At 32.4% G+C, this 20477-nt stretch overlaps 1 protein-coding gene across 1 annotated transcript in view; it reads right to left on the reverse strand.

The window, feature by feature from the left end:
• The window catches only part of LOC140044778 (nitric oxide synthase-like protein), a 72872-nt gene that overhangs the window by 18720 nt on the left and 33675 nt on the right, over nucleotides 1-20477 (reverse strand). The window contains exons 6-14 of the mRNA XM_072089434.1: nucleotides 14966-15105; nucleotides 11092-11266; nucleotides 10341-10442; nucleotides 6776-6970; nucleotides 2950-3035; nucleotides 2258-2402; nucleotides 1761-1865; nucleotides 862-911; nucleotides 203-316 (exon numbers count right to left, since the gene is read on the reverse strand). Coding sequence (XP_071945535.1) covers nucleotides 203-316; nucleotides 862-911; nucleotides 1761-1865; nucleotides 2258-2402; nucleotides 2950-3035; nucleotides 6776-6970; nucleotides 10341-10442; nucleotides 11092-11266; nucleotides 14966-15105 — 1112 coding nt within the window. The remainder of the gene's footprint in view (nucleotides 1-202; nucleotides 317-861; nucleotides 912-1760; nucleotides 1866-2257; nucleotides 2403-2949; nucleotides 3036-6775; nucleotides 6971-10340; nucleotides 10443-11091; nucleotides 11267-14965; nucleotides 15106-20477) is intronic.

The raw sequence follows: 20477 nt of genomic DNA on the forward strand, positions 1-20477 counted from the left end.
AGTACAGAACGCTAGAAGGATTTTACTGAAAATGACAATGTTCTATATCAAAAAGTAGTAAATGAGCAATATAATAATAATTCATGTGCAGTATAAATAAATTAAGCAATGTAGAAAATACAATTAAACATAATTGTAAAATACTAATGTTAAACTGGATATATACTTTAGAAAACATTACAATAATTGAAATGATTCTTACCGAACATTCGCCAAAACACCAGAAGCTTCGTTTAAACTAGCAACCGATGACATTCGACTCAGTACTTTTGGCTTTGGCCTTCCAGAAAACTTATCCCATCTAAATGATGCCTTTCTGAAAGTAAATGTTATATTTACAAATTAAAACAAAAGGGTATGCGTACTATAATGAATTATTGATGTATTTGTACATGGCCACGGGGATGTATTTAGCTCTAATGGAAATACTTTGTTATTGTTGATTATCATGGTTATTGTGATCAATTATCTTTAAAAACAAAATACATAGTACAGTATATTGAATATTCGTTGACAAGCAACATTGATTACAGTAGTACTAATTATCATAATAATCGTCGTAATTTAAGTGTTTCTGAGTTGTTGTAATTGTCTTTGTATCTTTTAAACCAAGCTATAAGTGGCGGATTTGTTTCTCTGCTGTCTGGTTTTATAAAATAAAATAAAATATTTTTATCAATTTGTACCTATTTTGATCAGCACAGAGCATTGGGAGAGAACTCATTATATTACTGTATGTACTGTACAGTTTGTTACAACAGGAGCGTCTCATCCAAAGTCAACGTTTAAACTAAATTAAACATTGGATTATAGAGACTCGTGGACACTACACTATGTATTAATAACAAGAAGGTATCTTACCCATTACCTTCTTCTGACCGTCCAAGCTCAACGAGATAACGACCAAAACTCTAATTTGAAAAAGAGACCGATTAGCAAATTAAAAAAAGTTTTCAACTGTAACACATTAAATCTATAATTGTGGTCCGAGGGTACAATAATGTGTGTATTATCTCAAAATAGATGTTAGATGACTTTGTCAGACCCAAATTCAAACCCCATTTGCAATTCACATTTTTTAAATACTTTGTTTCCAATTGGAATGCTCTTGAAAATCCAAAAAGAGTATAGCACACTTTTTTTAACCTTTAAAATAAAACTTAGAAATCAATTCAGAAACTCTATGCCATGATGGTCACAAAGTCATGCTTGGTTCGTCGTCCATGTTTTACTTTTTTTCTTGTTATTTAATTTTTTTATCAACTGTAAAGGACCCAAATGGAAATCCTTCTTGCAAAGAAGAATTAGGTCATTCCGAATCTATTTGTTGTATTGCTTTTCTCGTATTGTTCATAGATTCAAAATAAAAACAAACAAACATTGATCCGCGTGACGATTTTAATTAAGTTTAGTTTTCGATTTGTACCGTATCGTGGGTGAGTGGCCGAGCGGTTAAGACAGTGGAACCGTAATCACGTAGCCATAACATCGGCAGGGGTTCGAGGCTCACTCACTCCATGGTTCTGGTGGTAGAACGAGTCTTCTCGGATAAGGACTATAAACCGTAGGTCCAGTGTACACAACTTGCTCGTGTGCACTTTAAAGACCCTAGTACATATTATTTCGAGACGAGTAGGGGGTTACGCCGGTGTATTAGTACATCACAGCCACTGATCACCAACTGGGCCCTCTGGGAGATCAGTCTTTGACTGAAGAGGTCACCCAGTATAAAGATAAACCAACAAACAAATCGTTCGTACCTCTCCATTTTCAGGTGCATCACCGTTACCAAATGTGCTTGTTACAACGATTAATAAAGTTTCGTGTTCAAGATGTGCTACATCGTATTCCTCCATACACATGGCCTAACATTTTAAAAAAGAAAGCAAATTAAATCAACTTGTATCGTATAATCTGGTCTATAAGACACATATTATACATATTCGTCTCAGGGTTATGTACAGAGGAATCATAGGTGATTGCTGAAAAGCAATTACAGGAAGTAGAGAAATGAGAAAAAAAGACAGTGACAAAAAAGTCAAGTGACCAAAAAGACTTGTGGCCAAAAAGACAGGTGACCAAAAAAAGGTTGTCAAAAAGCGAGCACTGCTCATGCGGTCAACCTATCCTTATTTAAAAGTGGTCATTATCTTAGTATGATGTAGGCCTATTATTGTTATAGTAATATTATGGTGATTAAACTTTGGATGAGGGCGCCAAATACTAAATAACTGAATAAAACAGAACGTGTACTTACTCGTGCGTCGAACGCATGATTGAAAATGTCTTTAAGGCTTTTAGCGTAGCTTTCTGATTTGCCTGTTTCAGTCGCAAAGAGTATAGTAGCTTTAAATCGTTTTGCCATTGCTTTCCCCATTAAGCTGGCAGAAAATTTGACAGCTCTGAAAAATAAAGAGATAACAGCAAAATAAAATTATTATATCCATGATGATACTTTCACATGTATTAGAAAACGAGATAGTTAAAACCGCGATGGCGCCCTCTGAAAATGGAATTTGAAAAAAATCTTTATAAAATATTTATCTCGAAATTATAGAGATTTATTTTAGTGACATCATACTGTTCACAAGAAAAAAAATAATTTGCCGGGTTTCAGCAGCCATAACAATATTCGGGTAAAAAGGATACAAATTATCGCATTTAATCCGATAATTATCAGAATTGAATGAGATAAGTATCGGTTAATTTTGTTCGAGTGGAATCGGTTAAACCCCGTTTCCACAGGAACTTTATCGGTTGATTCTTATCGGTTTATCTGTTTTAGACACGGTGAACGCTTACCGAAGTTGTGTCTGTGTGTGATGCTACTACTGCTGACGAATCATGTAATCGAATTAAACACTTTTATGGTGACGTTTCCACTTAGCTTTCTGTATATTTAAGTACAAAATCACATGACGATAAATAAAATTATCATAATTGGCTTACTTGGCAACCTCTTTAAACGTTCTTTTCTTGCGTGGTTTTGTCTCCGCACTTTTGTTTTTCCAAACATGACTGACCCAAGCGGGTTCCTGAAACGAGAACAACGAGGAAGTTTGTTATCAACACACGCCATAATGTCATGTTTTACAAATTATAATAGCATCGTAAAAAAGATTTGTCAAAATTGCAACGACATCATTCTCATAAAAGTGTTTGTTAATGGATAGTCGAATAATGACAAAAGGTAGAAACGAAGGAATCTGCGGTGACGTCATCATTTATTGTGCTCTTGGTTTTCTGACTAAACAAAACTGCAAATTGAACAAAAAACATTTAATTTAAACACGTGTTTCCATAATCAATTGTAAAACTACCGCAAAGGTAATTATATTAATTATATTGCTCGTTACTGTAAGTGCATAGATAGGCCTACATAGTGCATTGTAACAGTTTCAGAGGAATTGGAAACCATTTTTACATTGTAGTCGAAACACATAGGCTGTACTCAACAATAAAGAAAAAGAAAATTAATTAGGGTTGTAATATAATGTATTGAGGTGGACATTTTTACTAATTAAGTAATAATTAATGTAGGCCCTAAGGCGCATATTATTTCAATTGTCAACAATATACATTAGCTAGATAAGTATCATAACACCGATGCATTTAGGTGTTTTCTATTCTGTTTCTAAAGTATTTACATCATTTCCAACATTTCCACGAAAATCTAATAAAAATTCTCAAATTTATTTAAAATGTTAATATCGTGGCTGCTATCATCTGTACATTGAGCAAGTAAATATTAATTCATTCATACTAATGTTATGTATACACTGAAAATTGTAATTCCAAAATAAATAAGTTTAAAAATAATGTAGTTTTAAATAAGTCAGATGTTTTATTAAGCAATAAAAATGTCAAAAGATGAGCTAGCGTAGAATTAATACATTAGACAGCAACGTAAATGTCAGAATAAATTGAGAAATGAGGTTACCTTAATTTGATCAGGTAAAATAAAACTGTTACCGTGTTTGAGATGAATTGATATATTTTCACTAATGAAAGACCATTTAATAATGTAGGCCTATTTGATAAAAAGCTAATGTGTTGATATTCGTTTGTTGACCTCTTTCGTCTTTTTTTTATATAAAAAAACCCATATCATCGCTGCCATGCAATAATGTACATGCGTTTAATTAAACAGATATCGAATTGAGAAACATTACCATATATACTTTATGTATAACCCATGATGGGCGGGTATATATACAAATTTGAGTAGAAACTTAAAACTAGCGAATGTACCGAACCCCTCTCTACTAAAAAGGTATGTGATTTGTGTGATTTTAATCAATATTCAAATATCAATCCACCATTGATAAAAAGAAGAGAAACAAATCCAGTGTCATAAACTAAACAAAGTATTCACAAGAAATGTGCTCTACTGTTAGGCCGAACAGATCAGATCAATTTTTTACGAACAAAACCTTCGAGAAATGTATTATGTTAAGAAATACGCATAGCAGTGTGTTAAAAATAGAGGTGTGCAAATATCGCGAGCTATAACATAATGTGAAGAAAAATCTGGATGTGTAATATGTGCTACCTACCATAATAGCCTGATCGTTATACATAGTATTACAGTTATCTAAATGTACAAATAATGATATAGGAATACTGAATACTAGGAATGAAGTCTGTTCGATTCTATTCTATTATCAGAGTGCCTCTTTTCAGAAATCGTAGATCCAGTAAAAGTAAAAGAATTTTAATACTATCTATGAATCTAAATCATGTTGTATTAGAAGAAAAATAATTGAATTTAATTCTAGGCCTAAGGTCATGTAGTCCTGTAATTGTTTACTTTTAAAGTAACTAGTAACTCTTGTAAATTTTGTTGGTAATATGAAATCTAATATTAAAATGAAACACAAGTGTGCGTTTGTTAGGCCTTACTTAAATTGGTGATTAAAAATAAAAATCAATCTGCTTAAAGAGCTAACAACAATATAATGTATTTTTAATAGTTTTAAATAGCTAGTTGCTGTTTTTAAAAATCAGGTAATTTTAAATCAAGTTTTGTTCTAATAATCAAACACGGCATTAAACTATAAATTGAAAGAATAATGAGCCCCCGGAGCTTCACTTAATATGTTGCAATTATACCGTAACGTAAATAGAACAGAAATGCAATAAAAATAACACAACCCAACAATTGTACGAGAGAGAGATATATAAATTACTGTAGTAACCTAACGTCTTATTGTGAAAGTGTTAAGATGGAGCTTAATCCTGAAATATAGCTAACTGTATCAAAAGCTTGGTTCCCACTAGAACGTAACACAAGGACGTAAACGCAACGCAAGCGTTTTAACCAAACAGTTAGCAATCACAAGCGAATAAGCCATCGCTTGTGATTGGTCAATTCACTTGCGTTGCGTTACGTCCTTGTGTTGCGTCGCTAGTGGCAACCACGCTTAACTCTTCACAAACCATGTATATATCGTAATACAGCAGCACGTGTGTTTCTGATGTATCACCCGTATCATAGACCATAATCTAAGCCATAACCTAATCTTCACACGATACATGTACCATGTGATACACATGCTATGCTGTGTTGTTGCGGAATTCGCTATGATACTGGATAAATGTCATATTACGTGGAAATAAAGCAATCCAAAGTCTGTAAATTACAAACACGAAGAAGCAACTATGTATGTATGTAAAGCACGGCAAATCGAGTGAAATGATAATAATAATAATTTGATAAACATTCTATATACGACACCATTTCAAACAGTGCATGCTACTAAACTACAGTGGAACATAAACTAATTCGATACGCAATTAATTATATAGTTTTCAGTTGAGTAACGAGAACGAATACAGCGTGGAAGTAATGCATTTCAATAACAGAGTGATTTTTTTACAACACATGCTAATACATTACGATCAGACGCAAACGATTTAGTCTAGAACAGAAGATGAACGAGGAATGTCAATAAAGAAATGAATGATAAAATTTAGCTAAAATAACTACAAGCTCGTATTCTCTATAGATAAGTCGAAGAGTCACGTCGCACTACTCTGTGTCATATACTGTAACCGGTAAAACCATTTTAATGAACGGAAAACATTTAACTTTATCATTTTCCTACTTAGTGCTTGACAAAAAACTTGACATTATTCATTTGCTATAATAATTTACTATATGGGAAAAACACATTATGATTCCGGATGAATCTAGAGTAAAGGCTGCAATAGAAGATTTGATTAACCAAACCCATATATAAATAAAAAGACTTGGTTCTTGCAGCACTCGTCATAGTTGCGTGAAAGTAGATTTTCTATTTCTTTATCATTATTATTCTTTAAGAAACTGGTCTAAAAATCGGAGTGTCTTTCGTAATTAAAACATAGAACAATGAATGCATAAGCTACAAGAAGCTACCATATCAAACTAGTTTGACAACAAAATGTGTGCCCAAATTTGGTAGTTATATACCCAAATATGGTAGTGATATGACATCATCATGTCCATAATATGGGCACATAAGATTTTTTTCACATAATAGTTTGATAGTATAGAGTTTAACACAGTACGCGACAAATTATTATTTCCATTAATAATAAGCACAGCAAATATAATGTGTGATGTGTGTTTCACCATTTTGATAAAAGATACAACCAAATACAACAGTATGTCTGATACCGACAACTGTGTATCTTAATTAAATTCAATGAAACATTCCTTTCTACAAAATAAAACAAACCCAAAAGAAGCAAAATAGTAGACAAAGAGAAAAAGAGGACAACAAATTCCTACCTGGTATTCATAAGATGGTTTCAGAATGTAGCTGAGCATTTCCTGGTGAAACACTGGTGTGATGCTTCCTGACATTGGCGGTACAACCCATACCCAGTCTGCCGGACATCCTCCTCGCAGACGTTGCTCATTGTCAAGGTGTTTCATAAATGACTCGGACGCCGTGTGGTGGTCAGTTATTGTAACATTCTTTTTCTGAAATAAAAAGAATTCTTTGACACTAGCATACTTTATAATTATAAGATAAGATAATAAAGATAAGATAAATCTTGCCATAACCACAGCAAGGCGAAGATGAAATTTGTTTTCCCTTGAAGCTTAAATACGAACACTATACTTTTATGATTGAGATTACTATCATTGTCTGATCATACAATTTGCTGAAAATAGTCAAAATCCTATTTTAATCATTTATACGTGGAATTATATAATTTCCATTGTTCTGTCACGGAAGAATAATAGTCCACGTAAAATATGTATTGGAACAAATAATGATATACTTGATTTGATTATTACATTTTGATTTGAACAGCCATGGATAACCTATCCCAAGTCATTATCATCGTTGTATTTAATAATTACTCTATTTAAGAAATAGTCATTCTTAATTATTATCAACGTAGGCCTAATTTTGATTTATTGTCATCTGCATCGTCATCATTATCATCGTAATCATCAATGACGTTATGATCTTAATCTTCGTCTTATTTATAATCCGAATCATGTGCTAATGACCTTGCAAGAAAGTTCTCTTTGCTTTATTGCATTACTATTTTTAATACTACTTTCTGTATTTGAATTATGTAACCCAACGCTAAAATGATTGAACTCTGGGCAACCACCTCTTTCGATTAGGTTAACCGATATTCAGTTAATATTAAAGGTAAATGGACAAAACGTGTGGGTAATTTAATACGGTATCAATGTTTAGTATGTATATTATTTTCAAGGCATTGCTTTGATTCAATTAAAATGTGATTTGAACGACGCGTATCATTATTACACAAATAATAAATGCTTTTATTGATGTTTTGATTCTTTTAATTATCGATATTTAAGCAGTGCTTTTGAATGAAAGTAATAAAGCTGACTTTACAATATGTATTATTGGTTGCCTTGGGGTTACCGTATTTAAGTTTCATCTTTCTGTGTGATTATTAATCTATTTTCAATGATAAGGCAATCATATGGACAAAATACAATACAATAGGCTGTGGAAGAAACATAAAATATAGATAGTTATAGCAGAGGTTCGTGTCCTATACATTGCCTATTTTGCGCTATTAATACCAGGCGATTCTCGTACGGTGTCATGCCTAGAATAGTACAGCAGAGGTGTTTCTACAACAGGCCTACACGTCCAGTTATAACACATTAATGTCCAACAGTATTAACTTAAACTGGGAACTCTCTAAATAATCTGTCTAGTTACCGTTTTTAAACAAAGTACATCGACGTGGTTTGATTTAAAAGCGTTGACATAACGTATTAGAGAAAGTAGCAATGTATAGTGTCAGAAGACATCATACCCACGTGGGATAAAGGTTGTAGTCCCCAGCAAAGAAACTAAAGGTGCTGTTTATTGTCTGTAGACTCAATACCGTATAATATGGTGATTATGTAACGGGGATGATCAAACCATTAAAATTGATTGTATATCATCGATGAACAAACAGCATAGGTTAGCGAAACCGGATCTAAAATAATAAGGATGAGGAATACAATATTTAAGTGATAAAGGTGTTTCATTAAATGATCTATGTAAACGATAGTGTATTCTATAATTCTAAGTATCAAGTGAACTTAGCTTCTATGAATTTTTTAGCGAACCTCAACTTGTTATTACGTCAACGTTTTTAAAACTGTATGGTTTCTTAAATTTAATTGGTAAATCTTTGTTTTTATATTTAATATTAACATACGGTGCTAGATCTTTTTACTTGTTTACTTGTGATTAAGGGGTAATCAACCTTGCTTAGAAAAAGCATTCAAGTTAATGATTTAAACTAGTTTTCAAATGTGTATATATATTATATGTAATGTTTTATTGTATCGAATAATAGTTATTTCATCACAGAATTGGGTAGTTTAGCATTTATGTTGAATGTCCAATACAATATTCATTATGGTAAATGCTCAAAGACAGAATTAAATGCCACGTGTTATTTTACACTGAATGTGATGCTATGTTGTTTTAGCTCATGTATGTGAAGATAATGACATTAAATGTGTCAGACCGTAAACATGTCCATCAAGACTGTTAGGCTTACCTGGCACAATGCCAGGAATTGCCTGCGTTGTTTGCTTTATTTGTTTGCATTTTCCTTCTGATGTTGTTACTATAATACCAACAAACTATTGGTGTCAAAGGAAATGTATATATTGATGACGTCACAAAATGTTATTGAAATCTGTTGTTTCAATATGGGTCGTCAATTGTCTCTACAATTTAAGTATTCCAGTCATTTTTAATTAGGGTTTGTTTGTTCTGAATTTCGTTTAAACTTTGTTGATTCGAATAGTTCTATAAAAATATAATCTATTCCTGTAATGTGTAAATACAACACACATGTTAATTAGACATGTAAATGGTGAGAAGACCATGGACTGTGGAGCAGCAATATAGACTTATTCCCTTGAGAAGAAAATGTGTATAATGTTAATTATACTTATAACAATAGACGTTTTTTTAGAAGGCTAGCTAAAATACACTATTATTCCTATGAGGCGAATAATCATTATAATCTTTTCCCGACGTGAGATAGCTCTAACTTGTTCAGTGTGTTGATGAGACATGTTTTCATTGGACAATGCTCTTATTCACATTATATCATTTTGCTATGTTTTATTAAGAAATAATTCACCTAATTTCATCGTATCTAAGGAATTAGAGAGCTATTTTGAATATGCTTTCTTTTGATATATTGTAAACTTATTGTGTTACAATGCTCGCATTTCATAGCAAATAAAATCTTAAACTATTTGATGTACGACAATAATAAATAGTGGCAACTAAAAGATCCCTAAAACCCGAGGCTTTATAAATATATTTAAGATGATTTTAAAAGTGTTGTCAAATTGGTAGGCTAAATTGTTGTATTTTAAGATGATCATTTTAAAACTTTTGTCTAATTAGTAGGCTAAAGTTGTCTGTTTTATTGTATATATGTTTGATTATCTATGATCATTTATATATAATATTATTTTTTTGCGATTATAACCGAGTGTTTAATGAATAGGTCTTTGCTGACTGTATTTGAAACTAAATCGTTCAAAAATGGTTGATTCCATTAATTATTAAAAAGAAAAGTTTTACTTTTAGTTTTATTATCATGTGCATAAATCCTGCATGGGATCTTCATTTTGTAGATGTCAAAATAACTTCGCTTTTCAGATTTATTCCACATAGCTAATATATTCATTGGTAACACATTTGCTTAATGTGTTATCAGAACATTTACATTATGGTTTGATGTTACAGTTATCGTAACTAGACCAAATGTCATGGACTGTGGATAAGTCGTTAAGATGGGTTTTTGTTTTAGAATTGTCACCAGCATCTCACCTGAAAGCTGTAAAGCACAGCATAGTTTACTTCTACAAGGACACGATCTTTCCAGAGTGATGCATTCGCATTTGTATCCAATCCCATCTTCTTTCCAATGGTCTGTAATGATATATTATAAATATTATCGGATTTAAACAAGTAATCAAACAGTGGCTGATGTTACTCCCTCCAAAATTAGGACAGGTATTTCCAAATCGTGAATTATTAGATAATCCTAAACTAGATTAAGAGATTGACTTTTACTCTATGACCTTGTAACGTCATGTGATGACACTAACACATTCAACATCGTTTAGTCGGAATAATTTTACCGATCTGAGAGTATGTTCAGGAATGTCCTAAAGGTTTTCAATATTGTTCCAACTTTTTCTATCTTACTTTTAAAATAAAATTTAGCTCCCAAGAGGATATATGTATATATATTAATAGTTTTGTTTAATCCATCCATCGTGTTTAGAGCCTTTGACAAACACATTCTTTCAGAGCCATGGACAAGAATCAATAGCTAATCCAAGTAATTCATTGAAGAAAATGTCGAAGGTAATCCACTGATATTGATTTATAGTACGTTTTTTATAATACTCAAAATTCTCAAGTTTTAAAATTGGGTATATTTGCTAAACTTCATTATTTTAAAAATCTATTAATTAAATTCATTACACTCATTAATTTTTTAAAGTTCTTTCTAAACGTACTGTACTGCAGTAACAGTTATTTTACTGCGGTAGCATACGTTATTATTACTAACCTCCATCATGTTTAATCTGTAACTGTCGCAGAAGTCACGCGATGCAATTTCTGTTCCCATGTACCATCCGTTGAAAGGACATCCAGTAAATTCCAGTCCACCGAGATCCAACATTAGGCTAGACACAGCCGGCAAGACATACCAACGAAGACCTAACTCAGCAAACCAGGGATATCTATAAATAAATTTATGAAATTGTTACTTATTATTACCCATCAGCAGTATTAAATGTGCAAAACAGGATGTTAGTTGAGATAAAATGCTTAGTGGTTGGGGAAAAAAGTGCATAAATAGGAATGTTAATCAGGACTTTTCCACATTACAACGAAATCCGAATTTTGAATAATCTCGATTTTTTTTCCCAAGATTGAACAAAAAGTTACTGTAAGTAAATCAGGTGTCACAAAAATATTGCATTTAATATTACACACAATAATAAAACTGTAAAATTATGATTTTTTTGGCAGAAATGTTACATGAACGGTCACTTTGATTTTTCCAACACAAAATATCAACAGTGCAATTTTAAGCTAAAAACGTTTATGCACAGACTATAACGGTAAAATACAAAGTGGAACATTCAGAAACAGTTAGAAACAGCTTATCGCTAGAAAATTTGTTTCTGATAACAATAGGCTATCGTATCCGTACTTTTTTAAACAATTTTGTAAGAAGGGAAAAGCGAAATAAGAAATGCTGAAAAAGAGATGCAATGTTATGACGGTATTTGTATAAATAAATTCATAAATATCCTCAAACATAGTATAATCTTAATGCTGAAGATTCATTAGCAGTCCGATAAGTTACAATAATAATGGTAATACGTTATGTGTATTTCCTAACAAATATTGTCACAGATTTGCTATTTGTTCGGTCAAGTTTTGCACGTCATAGAAAATGATAGATGTCGTTAGTAAAAGCACAGAGGACATTGCTTATGCTGGAAATTACAAACAGGTTTCTACTTTACGTCAATTGTGCTTACCATTTAACACATTTTGTATCTGTATTATTTACCACAAGGAAAACTACGAACTATTAAATTCGTTTTACAAGGAAGGCTTTACAGATGTCTATTTTTAAATTAGAACAATGATGATAACTTCCTTTAAATATTTTGAATAGATTAGTAGTTGGTATGTGTTTCTTTATACAAAAACACTATGGTTTTCCACTTTGAAAAAAGCAATTCAGACTATTAATAACATTATTATTCAAAATAAATTTATGAGGTTTACTGTGTAGGTTTTAGGGGTGATTCGACTTAATATTGGTAAAAAGATAAATATTTTGTCAAACATGGCGTTTCATACATATAATACTTCCAGCTGAGACAAAAATCGAAACACCCTCGACTGGTGGAATAAGCAACAAAAGACAATAACCGTACAGCATAATAGGCCCAGAGGTTCTCATAAACAGTGGAATAACTTTGGCACAATTAGCCAAACTTAATAACGACATCTGATGAATATGCGTAGCAGCAACGTATCATATTCATTTCCTGAAAATGTCAGTTGATAGTGAAATTGCAATAATTTTTTAGTAAGTCTAGGTGACGATAGATACTTCTATACAATCTACCTTTAAGTGCATTTTAGAAGAATCATATTATCTTATGATACCATGTCTATAAAGTTGTCTGCTCTACTAATTGGTAAATAAGTATGATATATTTCACTTCAAATGAACTGTTACAAACAAGTGTAATCGTTTGGAAATTTAATCACTAAATTTCAAATTTACCAGAGTGCGGTGTTGGTCGGCAGAGAGTACCTAGGAAGATATTTATATTATTTTATAAACATGTCTGCTCTCTTAATGGGTAAATAAGTATGATCAACCAGAATAGTAATTAACTGTTACGAACAAGTGTGATTATCTGGAAACTTAATCTTTCTTTCAACATTTCCAGTGCGCATTGTTATCTATTGGTCAACTTGCCTACGAGTAATTATAGGCTTTATGAGATTGCCATACTTATTTTCAAATTAAATTGGTAATTTGAAATCTAAAATGGGAACATAAAGAATCGTGTTCTACTGGTTCTGTCATAGGTGCTGATTTCAACTTAATTCTTATTTTCTGAAATGTGAACTTTTGATATATTAAGAACAAATTCGTAGGCGATAGGGTACCGTACACCTACTTGTGTATTTGTATGTAATGTTTCACACCTCGATATCATACATTATCTATCTGTCTAGCCAAGAAACTTTAACTTTCATGGTGTTTTTCCAATAAATTGGTTCCAATGATCATGGATTAATTACAAAATCTGGTTTGGATTCTTATTTCTTCTTCTGCTGAGCATGAGAAACATTTTGAAATTAAATAAAGATGCAAAGATGAAAAAGTTTTTCTGCTGAAATTACAAAAACAAATATCAAAGCTGACAGCTCTTTGTTTTAAACTTTTCATAAATGGATTATTTCTGGATACTGTTACGATGCACGTCTAAATGATTTTATATTTTATGTAAAGTCGTAAATTTAAAACACAGCCACGATTCTAATAATTACGTAAATTTCGATGTACTAGGAAAATTAAGTTTGTATAAACATTAACATTTTTTTGACAAATTAGCATAATAATAAATACTTTAAAAACACATGACCACACATGTGGCAAAAAGAGACAATTTTAAACCAATCGGGTATAATTTACCAACACCGATCAGAGCAATCCAGACGCCGGTTAGTGACATTACCACAGTAAGTACTGACGCCTGTCTTACAGTGAACACGATTTAGAACACTGATGTATGAAGTTATTATAAAACTATTCACATTATTCGTATTTAAGATTACGTTTGTCGACTCAACATAGAATATGGAAGTGCGTGTATTACTTTAAATTATATCAAACTTTGATGAATAGAATACTTCTTCCACTAGTTATATAACAATTTACTGAAATGTAATAATTATTGATCATGCATTTAACAGAACGTGTGTGTAATTGTTTGTTAATTTTTTTCTGTGAGTTGTAGACATTAACTATTTTTTCAGTTCAGAATCGTTACATCATGTCGTAGCACTATGTCGCAGTGCGAACGAAGTCTTATGGTATAGTAAACGATCAATATGTTCAAAGGATGAATTCTGTCCGATTTTAATTTTCAAAGAAAAAAAATAATGGAGAATTTATTTCAAAGTAAAATTGACTTTATCACCTGATGAAAGCCTACAATCGAATATTACCCTCCTTATAAGATGGTTGATTCATGATATGTATGGACCTATAATTTATATTATAATGATATCTGTAAGTACTACTGATTTGTAAAACCCTAATCACAGTTGACCTTTGACATTTGAGCTTCCTTTTTCCTTTCCTTTACGTACTGTTCCCTGTCGTTAAATAAAACATGTTGTTACGTGGTATAATAAACTTAAAAGCTTATTTGTTTTGTTATGAAACTTCAATACTCAATTTTTTTTCAAAAATCAAAATGTATCGAATGCACAGAATAGACCACATCTGGGAAGTCATCTGAAGGTGGTTTGTCATAGTGTTAAAACAACACCTCGTTCATTTGACAGGATATTGTACCTTTGAAAGGGTTGTCTTAAAGGAGGGATGCTATTGCAAATATAAATTATATTCGCTACTTAATCTAATCAAGGCAATCTAACAAGAGGATGCTGAAGTCCGGAGATCGAAGGGTTTATCTATGGATGCGACACGATCAGTTCCACACCCTTTAACAGACACCGCGGGCCGCGAAGAATATGTAAAATAACACAGTACTGTATTTTTAGCAGCCATACAAGATCAAAGGATATTTAAGAGTTCCTATCTTGACAGACGAGCTCAGTGTCCTGTTGTTAGATTGCCTTGATATAATAATAAAAGATAAATGTTTCCTTACTTTGGATGTGTAATCTCCACCTCCATGATTAACTCTGGTGGTATATCGAAGAGTTCTGGGTCCTCACCACTGGCAGACAGTACTAATGGTAGGATATCCCATCGTCCATATCCGGCCTTCCATCCAAACTTAATGCAAAGCTGAAATCAAGAACCAGCAGACGATAAATAAATGCGCCATGCTTTGATATGGATACATATCCTAAATATCATGTCAAAGGTCAGAGTTAAAATGTAAAAGGTCAAAGGTAATGGTATTTAATGTATACAGCTTAAGATGTGCAGTTGAAGGGGTTCGAGCTAGGCCCATGTCCAGAAGCCCAGTTTTCAGACAACTCGTTCCTAAGGAACAAGATATTCTTCTGACTTATGTTACCGTTTGTGTGACGTTATTGCGGAATATTAGGCCTGCAGGTTCCTATCCTTAGAATTCACATGAATCTACACCCCACCATCTCACCTATTCATTCTTAACAATTCTGATAATGGAATATAAGGCTGTATTGCAAAACGAAATAATTAAAAAGGTTAGTTATAACGTATTCAGTATTGATAATTTAAATATATTTGTAATGAAAAGCTTTGACTAATCACTAATATCTTCATTAAACATAAAAGTAAGACAAGCTTAAGTATAAGGTATAACAATAATTATGATTACAGAAATTAAAGTATTCATATAACTTAATGATTGAGTGAGTAACCTTTAAAAACATTAATACAGATAATATATGATTAATAATTAAACCAGCGTTTATAGTTTATTCAACCTACGCCCTAAACTGCTTTCTCAAACTGTAATACAGTGATATGATGTGACGAAACTAAAGCTCTATCTACACTATCAAATGTTATGTAAACAAAAATATTATGTGCCCATACAGTATATGGACACGATGACGTCATATTACTACCACATTTGGTCACATCACCCTTTTTTTTAGTTTGATAGTGTAGAGACAGAGCTTAAGAAATACATTTGAACACTGTTGATGAATATCAATTCGACATGAGAAATGTCATGTTTAGTTGGTTGATAAGGTAATGTCGATTTATATCTACAAGTGGATGATGTTAATGTAGTTAATTTGGTCATCATTGACTGTACATTTAACTGTCATACGTGATTAATATATAACTAATAATAAGTCTATACAAACTATTGAGATAGTAAACACTCTTGGCGATGTAATTGTTACCTGTCATGGTTTGTGAGTGTTTGACAGTTTTGAGAAGAGTATAAGTTTTAGTTCATTACAATACATCTGTAGACATTAAAGTACCACGTCATGTAAGGTATTACTGCAGTGCGTATCTTAATTACGCTTTGAACGTTAGTTGCTGGCCTTTCATATCATCCGATTAAGAAAGTGTTACTGTTGATGTAACACAACCACCAACATTCCTATTATTGTTATATCAACGTAGCCATAACATCGGCAGGGGTTCGAGGCTCACTCACTCCATGGTTCTGGTGGTAGAACGAGTCTTCTCGGATAAGGAATATAAACCGTAGGTCCAGTGTACACAACTTGCTCGTGTGCACTTTAAAGAACCTAGTACATCTTTCGAGACGAGTAGGGGGTTACCCCGGTGTATTAGTACATCACAGCCACTGATCACCAACTGGGCCCTCTGGGAGATCAGTCTTTGACTGAAGAGGTCACCCAGTATAAAGATAAAACAAACAAACAAACAAACAAACTAGTTGGCCTATTACACGCGTTTCACAGGTTAATCATCAAGTATATTAATATTAATAATATTAATATAATGGTGGTCTTATTATTATTATTTTTTCATTATAGCGTTTTACTGTAATGGGTAGACGTCTAGACCTATAGGTAAAATGTCCCCCAGAAGTCATAAAAGAATTAGTTAGCACGAAGTTATAAATTAAGTAATTACAATTTAATACCAAAGGCTCATATTGGATGAGGCTTAACGTATGACAAATTATGTTAACTTATAAACAAATTATGTTAAATTTTTACAAATTATGTTACCTTATGACAAATTATGATAACGTATGACAAATTATGTTAACTTATGAAAAATCATCAGAAGCAAACCGTTTTCTATAAGATAGTTGTTTTATTTGTTTTCTTGCATACTTAGCAAAAAATATTATAATTTTATTTTCTCAGCTAAAGAAAAAAAAAATCCGAATACAATCGTTGAATAAATGTTATATCTTGAATCTTCAAATAATTCTATAATTACATTCACGTAATGTAATAAATCGCATGTCATTTTTAATTAGAACGTCCACCAGATGCAACATAGCCTTTGGGAATAAGATAGTTTTAGTTAATTTAACTACCATGGGTAATTTAAACAGTCAAAAACAAAAGATCGAGAACTGGGATAACGCAACATTGTGACGCATTGTTTTACGTTTTAATGTACTTATGTTCATCGTATAAACCCAATTTATTGTCAACTTCTATTTTCAGAATGTAACTGAATTTTTCTTCAGGCTAGACATCACCGTTTTAGTGAACTTATATTTTTGAATGCTCACATTTAATTTATAGAAAAAAGGAAGAAATAAAAGTGCAGCTATAGCCTAACACAACTTTATAAATACGATCGACTTAATTAAAGGGTTTACGGATTTGAATGATATATGCCGTTCAATTCAAATGGGAACAGCACCGCTAACAAAAGCCTAATATTTGTTATTACGGTACTTTGATAAAGTGTGGTTTAAGAGAAAATTGTTGCTAATTGTAAATAACCTCCATTTTGAATTTCAGCAAATCAGGTAACGGTAAGTGATTACTGACCGATAAAAAACTTTTTAATATGTTTCATCAATAGAATAGAATGAACTTTTGATATTAGCCTTAGAAAACTGTATACAAACTATTTGATTTATGTGGCAACTGTGCGAAGTTCTTGCCCTGTTGAAATTACTTCAGTCCCCTATTGGTCGCCTAGTTCCTATCAACACGCGCTCATTGATGGTACTGTCATATAAGAATCAGCTAGGATAAGCGTCCACTGACGATATTACTAGGCCTATATTAGATTACGGTAAAATTTGATATGAAAAAAAGGACGCTCACCACGTTGATGTAAGTACGAATGCTCAGGCCATTAAGCAACAGGAATACTACTATAAATGACTCGGAAGAAGAAAACTGAATTGACCAAACGTCAGACTATACGACCATTATCCAATATAGCTCGATAGCTTGTGGACCGTCAGACTACAAATCAAATTGTTTTAGAATAAGATCTTTTAGATTTTTAAAACACAGGATTGTTTGAAGAAAGCTTACAATCTAATGTATTAGATATGGTTTTATTTGGAAGCCAGGATGGGAGTTACAAATGTCAATTGTGATGGTCAAAAACCATTATAAGAGTGTAAACGCACGCTTAATATACTAGGCCTATATCTAGATTTAATATATCTGATATACAGATGGAAGAACAATTGAAACAGTCATGATTTCTAAAGCGCAGATTTTGTAAATATAAATTCGGCGGTAGGTTAGTCCATATCTGACCAAACAAAACAAAACAACCAAAAAGTCAAAATTGTAAAAGTTTAGGGTCGTGAAAATTTAGGGCGAGAAAGGTGCTTTCAGAAATTCGATAAACACGGAATGGCATAATTATGTACCGTTATTTTAAAGAAGAAAAGAGTAGATAATTGCCTAATTACCTAAGGTAATTATTGTTCATCTTGGGTCGTCTGAAATGCTAGTGAGTGTAAATTATCCACGCTTTGTCTCTAATGTTTGGTAATTATCAAAACATTAGTTTTAATCGAAAAACTCGTATGTACGTAAATAAAATGTATCATTCACACGAAAAACAACAATGTATTTGATGATATTTCTAAAAATGAAAATATACTAAGTACATTATAATTGCTAGTGCGTGACTATGAACAACTAGATCGAACACAATATGGTATGGTACAAGATAGTGAAGCAAACTCGGTAAACTGAACTTTCAATAAAAAATGGGCTGTTATAAATTTTAATATAAAACAGTTTTAATTAAATACTGCGCCACCATTGGTGAAGAAGTATGTTTTTTTTTTACTTTTGTACGCAAATGTACTTGTTAACTTCCCCAATGGAAACTTCAAGAGATCGCATGGAGTGAGGAGTAAATGAAGAGATTGCTGAATGCAATAGCAAGAGTTATTCCACGGTGACCGATGGCTGGAAGATGTAGATCCAACAGCAAACCTCAATTAAAAATAACTAATACACAATAACTAACCTACTGTTAATGTGTGGTTTTCACGTAAATTATCTATATTTTAATGATTAAAAAGTTATTTGTTGAACTATTACACTTTTCCTTTTACTAGAATGATCAAAGTTTTAATGTATATCAATATTACTGTATCGAAACAATAAAAACGTTCATATTATTTGATAGCTTATATCGCGAGAGACTGTCAATTCCTTTATTGATATTAAAACAGACGAATAACGTGACGCGTTATTAGTTTTACCTCATGAATCAAACCAGAGGGTATATGAGCACTTTCATTAAAATCCTCTTCTTAAGGCCAATTTACACAGACGACCGGTAACGATAACAATAGAACATATATATTATTTCTTATGACCATTTACACAGAACGCCGAGCGGACGGGCGATTGAGCGGAAATCTGCTCAGGATAGAAACAGATTCGATTTTGTGAAAACACCGTGCAGTAATTCTAGCTAGACGTACAGAAACGTAAATAGGCTAGGTGTTACATGCACAAATTGCTCCGGAACTTTTCAGGGGCTTTAACTATCGTACTCACATGCGATAGTACCTAAGCATATATGTTGGACACACAGGTGTATATTGATAGTAGAACACACTTCAGGGGTGTTCCTTCCTTGAACAGGTTTTGGCTGCAGTGTTTACAATATACTGTACATTCATGTGTTTTAAGAGAAGGTGTCCCGTAAATAGTAGGGTCCATTGAATAGGTTTCGGCCGTAGTGTTTACAATATACCGTACATTCATGTGTTTGCAGAGAAAATGACCCGCAAATAGGGGAGGGGGGGGGTGTCTGTTGAATAGGCGTTGGTCGTATTGCAGGGGTGTCTCAACGAAGGGTTTATACCGTAGGTACATATTGTATAGTGCTCAATGCATTTGAGGGACCATTATTTGATCAGTTCTTATTCGTCCCGAGTACTGCAAGTTTAGCATGGAAAATTACTTTATTATTATATTCCTCTATGATAGGTACGATTAGCTACACTCTACACAAACGCGTTAAAATTGACATAGCGTGAACCAGCCCTGAATTTAGTATGACAATAGTTGGCTAAATAAAAAAAAGCTCATAAAACAAATGACTTTCATTGCAACAAGGATTTAATAATAATTACCCCGAGGAGATATACTTTTATTGATATGTATATCGCAAATGCTTTTGGCGTTAAACGATGTGCTCATAAACGTACGATGGATCATTTATTGCTAAAATATAACGTTTAATTTCTACAAATATTTTTATAGAATTTGATTCAAACGCAT

The sequence above is a fragment of the Antedon mediterranea genome, chromosome 3, assembly GCF_964355755.1.
Source record: "Antedon mediterranea chromosome 3, ecAntMedi1.1, whole genome shotgun sequence".
Taxonomy (NCBI): Eukaryota; Metazoa; Echinodermata; class Crinoidea; order Comatulida; family Antedonidae; genus Antedon; species Antedon mediterranea.